At 43.8% G+C, this 9821-nt stretch overlaps 1 protein-coding gene across 2 annotated transcripts in view; it reads right to left on the reverse strand.

The window, feature by feature from the left end:
• Positions 1 to 5340, reverse strand: part of LOC122543212 (NGFI-A-binding protein 2-like) — a 16103-nt gene extending 10763 nt beyond the window's left edge. Inside the window, exons 1-2 of one of the 2 annotated variants that reach the window (XM_043681687.1) lie at positions 4582 to 5340; positions 1179 to 1974 (exon numbers count right to left, since the gene is read on the reverse strand). In XM_043681687.1, coding sequence (XP_043537622.1) covers positions 1179 to 1952 — 774 coding nt within the window. In that variant the 5' untranslated portion in view covers positions 1953 to 1974; positions 4582 to 5340. Of the gene's footprint in view, positions 1 to 1178; positions 2562 to 4581 lie in introns of those variants that run through there. The other variant, XM_043681686.1, reaches the window with a different exon arrangement.
• Positions 5341 to 9821: the final 4481 nt, after the last annotated feature.

Genomic DNA, 9821 nt, shown 5'->3' on the forward strand with positions numbered 1-9821 from the left:
CTGCACATCCCTGGGCATTAGGGGACAATTTAGCACGGCCAATCCCACCCTAACCTGCACATCCCTGGGCACTACGGGACAATTTAGCACGGCCAATCCCACCCTAACCTGCACATCTCTGGGCACGACAGGGACAATTTAGCACGGCCAATCCCACCCTAACCTGCACATCCCTGTGCACTACGGGACAATTTATCACGGCGAATTCACCCTGACCTGCACACCTTTGGACTGTGGGAGGAAACCAGAGCATCTGGAGGAAACCCATGCACACACGGGGAGAACGTGCAAACTCCACATGGACAGTCGCCCCGAGGCTGGAATCGAACCCTGGGCCCTGGCGCTGTGAGATTCCGCCCATTTCAAAACTCAAACGATTGCCGGAGTTGCTCCTTGCCACAAGCACAAGGGACCTACTTTGTCCCAGATCCTCAAAACTGTGCAGCTCCTCATCCTGTCTACTTGCTGCCTGACCTGCTGCGCTGTTCCAGCAATAAAGTTTCAACAAGCACAAGGGACCTACTTTGTCCCAGATCCTCAAAACTGTGCAGCTCCTCATCCTGTCTACTTTTCCCTTTCTTGTACAATGTACAAATTTTAAACAAAACTCAAGAAGAGATCTTTCCTTAGTCCCTTTCGCTGTACTTTCTTTATTTAAAAATGGTTTAAAATACTTGTCCATATCCATTTTAAAAGTTATCATTGATTCTGCTATTTCCAGTTAGCATCACCTTACCATTCCTCTTCATGGTTCTTTTCGCTAACTCTATTGAACCATGGTGATGCCCCACACTCCGAGGCCCTATCCTTCTCAATTAAGAAAAGGCAAGCTGCTTATCAACTGCTCTAATTTCTTAACATTTCACTGCAGCTTTAAAATCTGGCCATCCATGTTCGGTTGTGCCCTCCCCAGCAGTTGTCCACGACACACGTTAAAGCCTGAATTAAAGATATCAGAGTTGAAAGATTCCATTTAAGTTCATTGTCAGCATTGCCAAAATAAATTGTTCTAAAGACCTGTCCTTTATTTCACTGTAGCAGCCCAGACACACAACCGTACAAGTGTGAAGGGAGTGGGTTCACTCCTTTAATCTCCCTCCCCACAACTGTATTTTAATAAACCGCCCTCTCACTTTTTTTCTCTCAAGAGAACCGTTGTTATTTACAGAGTTCCCAACCTCGTATTTTGACAGCTGCCTGCTGTTCCCGCGCTTCCACTCGGATCGTCCACCGGACTTCCTGTTATCCTCCTCCTTCGCGGGATTATTATTGTCATCCGTTCGGAAGATGAGACCGACGGATTTTGCAAACTTTTTATTCAGTTTCAAAAATTCATCGTGGTAACTTTTGGGGAAAGTCTTCATCGTGTGCCGGACGCTGTCTGTAATCGTCTGCGCTGTGTCAAGGTCCAGTTGGGTGGGGCTCTCTCGGGGAGATGTGGGGTCGTTGCCTGGGACGCTGCTGTCAGGTTCTGGCGGTTGGCACTCTTCACCAGAAAACTGCACTGAGAAATTCTCCCTCCCATCGGATGGGGAGTTGGGGCTGATGCTCCTTGCTGATGCAGTGCTGAAGCTTTGCAGATGTTTGCCTTGCTTTGCCGGAGTAGCGCCTCTGCTGCTGCTGACCGGTCTCTTCTTTGACTCCCGTGAAGATGCATTAATCAGTTTCGACGCAGAGAAGCTACTGAGGGGAACAGAGGCCAGAGGCTGGTTGAAAACGGCTGGGTTCACGACCCACTCCTGCAAGGCCTTCTGGAGCCTTCGCACATGGAGAGGCTTCGTCGCCATGCCAACCAGGGACATAATTTCCAGGAACTCCTCCTCACCCGCCTCACTGAGCTGCTGCACATCATCCCCTCCCTGCTGGATGAAGGTATTATAATAGGGCAGCAGATGGGCCCTCTGCAGGACACGGTACAGCTGCAGTTCACCAAGGGTCCGTGGCAAAGACATTGCGGGGGACTCGCTGCTGAACCTGTGAGTAAACAACGCGGTTTTTAGTCTCATAAATCAGAATAAACCTCGTCCTTTTTCAGGGGAAGAACACAGGGGCGATATTTACCCCACACATTCTATCGAAAGAAACATAAAGTCAAGACACTGGTGAGTGTCACCATTTTGCAAGCATTGCCCAACTGCTCTCAAGGTTTGTTTTCACTGGGCAGGCAAGGTGTTTATAATAAATGATCGGATCAACAAAGCAGTTAGTTCGGCGCTTTGTTTCATTTTTTGGCTTTCAAATGACGCTGGCCGGCTATGGCAGTAACTAGAGAGCCTCAGGACAGCCTGGCCAGAACGTCTGTCCATGGGGATGGCTCTGACCTGCTCAGCTGAATGGCTCCTGTGGCACTGGGAAGAGTGGTAGACTGGCAGAGGCCAGGGCCCAACTTGTAGGATTGGCAAAATAATTCCTGCTCTTTCTCTCAGCCCTGTACACATGATAAAGAATTCATGTTATGACTCTCACAGGCAGATACCAAAAATAGTAATCAAGGACTTTTTGATCAGTGCAGTTTTCATTGGGATCTCACCTAATGCTTGACTCCAGGGCATACCTTGGCAGCTAAACAATAAGCTGAAAATGTGTTGCTGGAAAAGCGCAGCAGGTCAGGCAGCATCCAAGGAACAGGAGAATTGACGTTTCGGGCATGAGCCCTTCTCCAGGAAAGGGTTCATGCCCGAAACGTCGATTCTCCTGCTCCTTGGATGCTGCCTGACCTGCTGCGCTTTTCTAGCAACACATTTTCAGCTCTGATTTCCAGCATCTGCAGTCCTCACTTTCTCCTAGCTAAACAATAAGCCCTGGTAAAAAATTGTTGCAGCTGTGCTGACTGGGGCAACCATGGAACAAGGTCATTGCTCACCCTTTGTTAATTTAAAAAAAGCCTTAACGGCAGATAGGACAACAGATGGTTGGGGTGGGGGTGGAAAGTAGCAGCTAGATCCCTGATCCACCTATTAGGAACAGCTGGAATCAATGCGTTATACACCCACTGGTGACCCACAAGGAGTACAATTCTAGCATTGAAATCATATCTCCTATCAGTGAGGTATTTTCTATCCAACCTGTTCAGCGATGTTATTACACTTCTGGTGTAAGTGGGACTTGAACTTAGGTTTCTTGGTCCAGAGCTGGGGACATTACCAATGCACCACAAGATCCCCAAAGAGTGCAGGACCCCTGACTATTCCATTAACACCAGCTGGATCTTTAAACCATCCATTAACTATTGCTGAATCTCTAAACTGCAGGAGTTGGAAAAAATGATGCATGTGATCACAACATTAATTGGATAAAGTGAGCACTGGTGAATCTGATTCTTATTGCATCTTTGTAAGGGGAAAGGAGAATAGTAAAGGCGATGAAATAAAAATAGAAGTGACTAGATGACATCAAGACTAGCTTCTAAAAGTCTGTAGCACATAAAAATTGTAGTTTAATGATCGTGGAAAGGATTAGTCTTAATATCGATCTGGTGAGAAGGCAGTGAGCAGGAAGAATTTGTAGGAGGGCATTTGGAATTTAGAAGGAACAACAATTAGAAAGGGTGGTTCGGAGGCAGAGATGGGAGACATGTCACTGATTGGCTGACCAGCTTTCTTTGCCTCCTCCCCAGGGGTGAGAGACAGGTATGAGAAGATCCTCCTCAAATGTAGGAGCAGCATCATGCCAAAATAAATTTAGTCTAAATATCACAATAAAATGGGCTCTGAGGGGAGGAAAATTGAATAATTACAAAGCAAACAGGAAATCTGCTTAATACTGTTACAAAACAAAAGCTTATATTTTACAACTTCTGTCCAGTACTTTCTCTAGTACTAGTCACCCATTGAAATATAAACATGTATTATTGGGTGATGATGCCGTACAACACTGTCACCACCATATTACAGCACCACTATGTATTATATACAATCAATGTAAATTACACACTGTATTACATGCAGTGTATATATTACATCAGTCTGTATATGCATTACATTTAGCGATTATAGATTAGTGGACTGTATGATTGTTGCTAATTCAACATGTTTTTATGCTCCTGCACACAATCAACAGAATCCTCATCTTAGTTCAAAGTTGCTAAATTCAATCTGCCTATTAATTAATTTTCTTTAGTGCAAAACTTCCACTTTATGATATTTACATTTAATTCAAATTATTGAACAATTTCAATATATCAGTGTAAAGCCAACTTGCAATTAGCAGAACAGATTATAGAATATACCATGCAGTTGTTTTGGCAGATGTGATTTAGTGTCAGTTAATTCTGTGGCTATCTTAAAAGAACTTTCACGCCTTTTCCACCGTTCCCAGCCCCACTAGAATACGAAACCTTGCAACTATTGTCAAGCCTGAGTGACAAGACGATGTGTCGTTGGGGGTACTCTATGAAGCAGGAGAAAATAGAGAGTACATTTTCTCCAAAACAAAAACAGAAATTGCTGGAGAAACTCAGCAGGTCTGTCAGCATCTGTGGAGAGACAGCTGAGTTAACGTATAGAGTCCAGTGACCCTTTATCAAGGCTGAAACCTCTGAATTAGCACAGTGTGAAATATACCAGTCTAAATCTCCTTTACCTTAATGTTGATTCTTGATTAAAGTTGTCCTGCGGACTCTGGCGGTCAGACCGGCTGATGTGATGTTGGATAGTTCCTGTGAGATCTCAGTCCTTGGGAGCACCCACTGACTAAAATGAACGAAGACCTGATCTCTGTGCCGCTTCCACCCCGTTGCTACTTTCTGATCTGCCGTGTAACTGATGGATGTTTTTTGTCTGTTGATCTTTTGCTGGAGAGAGTTCTGGATATTCCCGGCTCGGTTCATGCCTCCTACACGAGAGAGAGGTTGGCGAATGACGCGTGTCCGTCCGGGGGAGGAGGCGGGGGTGGCGTGGCGCCCAGATCTAACCGAAAAATAATATCCTTCCCCCGGGGAGACATTCGAGAAGAGGGCGGCAGGAGGCAGCAGGCAGAAGACAGAATGGAAGCTTTTGTCCAATACTGAAGACACTAACCACACACAAATAACTTCTTTTGTTCATTTTTTATTAAAAGCATCTGAACTTCTATCAGCAAAATGTTATATTGAAAGAAGCAGCTTTTTATGATAAAAATGTTTGGCTTTCTTGCATCAAGGACCGCATACAGTATATACGTAGCTCAGTGACAACACTGCTGTCTCAGAATCAGAAAATTGTTAGCTTAAATCCCACTCGAGATTTAAGCATAAAGATCCCAGCTGGCACTACTGTAGAGCAATGCTGAAGGTGTTCCACACTGAGGGTCAGTGCTGGGGGAGCGGGCACTGTCAGAGGGTCAGTGCTGAGAGAGCGGGAACTGTCAGAGGGTCAGTGCTGAGGGAACGGGCACTGTCAGAGGGTCAATACTGAGGGAGCGGGTGCTGTCAGGGGGTCAGTGCTGAGAGAGTGGGCACTATCAGAGGGTCAGTGCTGAGGGAGTGGGCACCGTCAGAGGGTAAGTATTGAGGGGATGCTGAACTACTACAAGGTAATACTGAGAGAGTGTTGCATTATCAGATGAACCATTAAAATGAGACACTGTCTGCTGACTTAGGTTAACGTCAAGGGAAAGAGGAGGAGGTCGAACCAAATATGAAGGAAGTTGTCTACAATCAACAGGAGCTGGACATTTTGGTTATTGTTTAATTGAGTTTATTGGTAACATATTTGACCAATCTAGTGCTTGATCTTAATGAAGCTTCCATTTTTGGGGAATAAAGTAACAAAGTAGTTCTTTGGTTTTGTTTTCACTATTTTCCATTCTTTTCTTTCTCAACCTATTAAATTTATAATCAGTTTCTGTAACCATTTTAACTTTTTTAAGTCGAGAGTGTGGCACTGGAAAAGCACAGGTCAGGCAGCATCCGAGGAGCAGGAATGGCTTGTGCCCGAAACATCGATTTTCCTGCTCCTCGGGTGCTGCCTGATACACTGTGCTTTTCCAGCACCACTCTCTCGATTCTGATCTCCAGCATCTGCAATCCTCACTTTCTCTTGTAACTATCTTAAATCAGTATTTGTGAGTAGAAATAAATGAAATCCATTAAGCATAGCAATTTTTTGAAAGTCATTGAATTGTTATCTGGTAATTCAAAGGTCAAAACAAACTGTAATTTTGCCTACGTGTTTAAAGCAAGAAAGTCTTAATTGCATTAATGCTGGGGAGTTTTCCCTGGTGATTCATAATATTTGTCCCTCAGTCAACATCATAAAAGCTGAGCATCTGGTTATTATCGCATTGTTGTGCTTGTTCTGAACAAACTGGCTGTTCATTTCCTTCAAAAGTACTGTAAATCTGTAAAATGCTTTTGGACATATTGAAGTCATGAAAAGTACTAAATTGCAGAGTCTTTCTTCTTAATATCTAAGCTGTCTAACATATTGGATGTCATGATGGGATTTGTGCCAAAATGCATCAAGATGACCAAAACAGGCACAAAATGTGATTCTCCCTTTGTCATAACCTCAGTGAGTGACAGGTGGCAACCTCAGCAAAATGGGGCAAATGGGTCTTATGTAGTTTTTGACCTGGTTTTGTTTAAGGTGACATAGTATTTCTAACACACTCTCCATTGCTCTTCTTAGGTCAGTTTTTCAAAGTTGTTAATTAACTTTACAGTTCAAATACTACATAGAGCAGAGAAAGTAAAAAAGTTTGTCTGGTCCATCAAGTCCTCCCTTTCTATAGCCCATGTATATTCTAACTCTAACATAAAGTGTACCTTGCTAGTCCTGTTGTTGGGATGCATCAGAATATCAACAAAACAGCCCTTACAAGCCTCCAAGGCAATTTGGAAAAACGAAATGAATTCCTAACCTCATCACTGCACATCAGTGGGCACATTCTGGCTGCTTGACAATGAACACCACTTGCTTTTAACTAGAGGCCAGATTTAGTTGGAGGGATTTTAATCACAAAAAAAGTAAGTGGGTTTGGGCTGGGGAGAGTGGGTTAAAGTCCATTCTTGCTTTAACTGACATACTGAAAGGGGCTGAGTGACCCAAACTGCTCCAAGGAGGCAGATAGGTATTTTAAATATGATAATGATCCAGGAGGTGAGCAACATTATGCTTATGTCCTGGAGCCTGCCTCTCGACCTGGACAGTTCCTGCAATCAGACAATCCCCGAGGTTTCCCCATGTGGCTGCCAATCACTTTGCCAGGCCTCTAACCTTTCCCCCACTAATCCCACAACCTTCCTCTGACCGTCCCCCTCACAGGCCTTTGCAATTCCCCACCACCACCATGGGACAATGGGCATCCTAAGCGGTGGGATTGCTTGCAAACCCCTCAATGGTGTGGACTTACCTTGACCTATGTTCTCTACCAACCTCTTCCCCATCTGTCTGGAATGCAGATATTTTTTATTCAATTTGTTGAAAGATAGGCTGCGTCTGGGCTCCTGAGCCCAGGGTCAGTCCATTCCGTCTGCTTTTCTTTTTTCTTCTTTTCTCTTTCTTTTACCTTTTTAGTTTTTGCTTCTACTTACCTTCTGGGGAGAGCTCAGTCAGAGCAGCATCGACAAGGAAGGCAGCTTTGTCAGGACCTGGAATATGGCGGCAGCTGGTAAGCCAGGAGCAGGACTCTGGCAGCAGTCTCGAGGAGGCAACTACTTGGAGAGGCGAACACAGGATCTGGCATTGGCTGCTACATCAGTAAGGCAGGCCCAGCGGGAAAATATGGTGCCTGAGGAATGGCAACTTCAATGTTGTTTGGGTCCATGCTGGTGATGTCGAAGCAGTGGTGGAAGAGTTGTGGACTCTCTCATGTTTTTTTTCATTATTCTTAAACTATTCAAAACGGCACTGGATCATGGCAACAGTGGAAGCTTTTCACTGCATTTATTGTATTTTTTCACTGTAAAATACACGTGACAATAAAATCATTCATTCAGATGTTATTACGCACCTTCGGAGCAAGTGGAACTTGAACCTGGGCCTCCTGGCTCAGAGGTAGGAATGCTACCACTACACCACAAGAACCCTCTGACTGGAACCCAAGCCTGATCAATGAGCACTTGCTTTGCAGTTCAAATTCTAAATTGAGTGGACAAATCTTGACTTCTGGGACCCCATACCTTTCTAACCTGTATATTGGTCAGAGCATTGCGTATAGGAGTTGGGAGATCATGGAGAGGACATTGGTTAGGCCATTTTTGGAATATTGTGTGCAATTCTGGTCTTCCTCCTATCGGAAGGATGTTGTGAAACTTGAAAGGCTTCAGAAAAGATTTAGAAGGATGTTGCCAGGGTAGGAAGATTTGAGCTATAGAGTGAGGCTGAATAGACTGGAACTGTTTTCCCTAGAGCATCAGAGGCTGAGAGGTGACCTTATAGAGGTTTATAAAATCATGAGGGGCATGGATAGGGTAAATAGACAAAGTCTTTTCCCTGGGTGGGGGAGTCCAGAACTAGAGGGCATAGGTTTCGGGTGAGAGGGGAAAAACTTAAAAGGGACCTAAGGGGCAACTTTTTCACGCAGATGGTGGTGCGTGTATGGAATGAGCTGCCAGAGGAAGTGGTGGAGGCTGGTACAATGACAACATTTAAAAAGTATCCAGATGGGTATATCAATAGGAAGGGTTTGGAGGAATATGGGCCGGGTGCTGGCAAATGAGATTAGATTAGGTTAGGATATCTAGTTAGCATGGACGAGTTGGACCGAAGGGTCTGTTTTCAGTGCTGTACGTCTCTATGACTCTATGACTGGATTCTCAGTGGCTCAGGTAAGTACAAATCCAGGCTATTGTCACAGCCACAGGAGGGACAGAAAAAGGAAAAACAGACAGGGGAAATAAAGCTTCAAAGCAAGTTAATACAATCTGGGAGAAAAATGACAAACTGGATCATTTATCAGAATTTTTAAGATGTCCATAGAAGGAGACCATAAGCAGCAATTATATTAATATCAGTCCTGTGTTTGTGTACTTGATGCTGCCAGTTATCCTCCAGAATTTGTGATTTGATTGGAACCACTGAGACGTCAACAAAACTGACTAAACATATGCCTGTGGGAAACATTTAGCACACTGATAAAATAATACATAATTCAGATTCTCTTCAGTGACCTTACAACCAGCTGCAAAGAAGAGGGCGAATAATTCAGAAACATTTCAGTAACTGGTTTGAAGTAAAATTGTTGCACAGTAAGGACATTTGCACAGAATTAAAATGTGAGGGAGAAAATGTGTCATTTTAATAATTTTACACAAAATATAATGGCAAGTTTGCTATCACTGTGTGCAGGACATTTGCTGGCAGCGAATTGTATGAGTTGCACTAATTAAGCAATTTGATCACTTTCCTGTAACTTCAGACTTGCAATAAGGAGCAAAAATGTAAAGTTCATATCCTCAGTCCAGTGACCCTTCTTCAAAATGGTGCAATTCGAAAGAAGGCATGCTGGACCTGAAACATTAATTCGGTTTTCTCTCCACAGATGCTGCCAGACCTGCAGAGTTTTCCCAGTAATTTCTGCAGTTCTTTGATTTCTTTTCTGTTTAGTCTTTAAATCTTGGGTTTGTCTTCAATGACCTAGTTCTGCATGCACTGTTCATGTTTAGCTTCCAACAACTCATTGATGAGCTAAAAGTATGTTTTGCTAATATTAACAAATTGAGGGGTTATAACATTTTCCCAATTACAGATGTTAAGCTAACTAGCCTACAGTTACTGGTTTTTGGCTCCTTCCTTTAGGAATAAGGATATTACATTGGCAGTTTTCTAATGCTTTCCAGAATTTTAGTATTCTTGGAAGATTATCACCAGGCATTCACTATCTGTAGCTACGTCCCTTAA

The sequence above is a fragment of the Chiloscyllium plagiosum genome, chromosome 42 (assembly GCF_004010195.1).
Source record: "Chiloscyllium plagiosum isolate BGI_BamShark_2017 chromosome 42, ASM401019v2, whole genome shotgun sequence".
NCBI lineage: Eukaryota > Metazoa > Chordata > Chondrichthyes > Orectolobiformes > Hemiscylliidae > Chiloscyllium > Chiloscyllium plagiosum.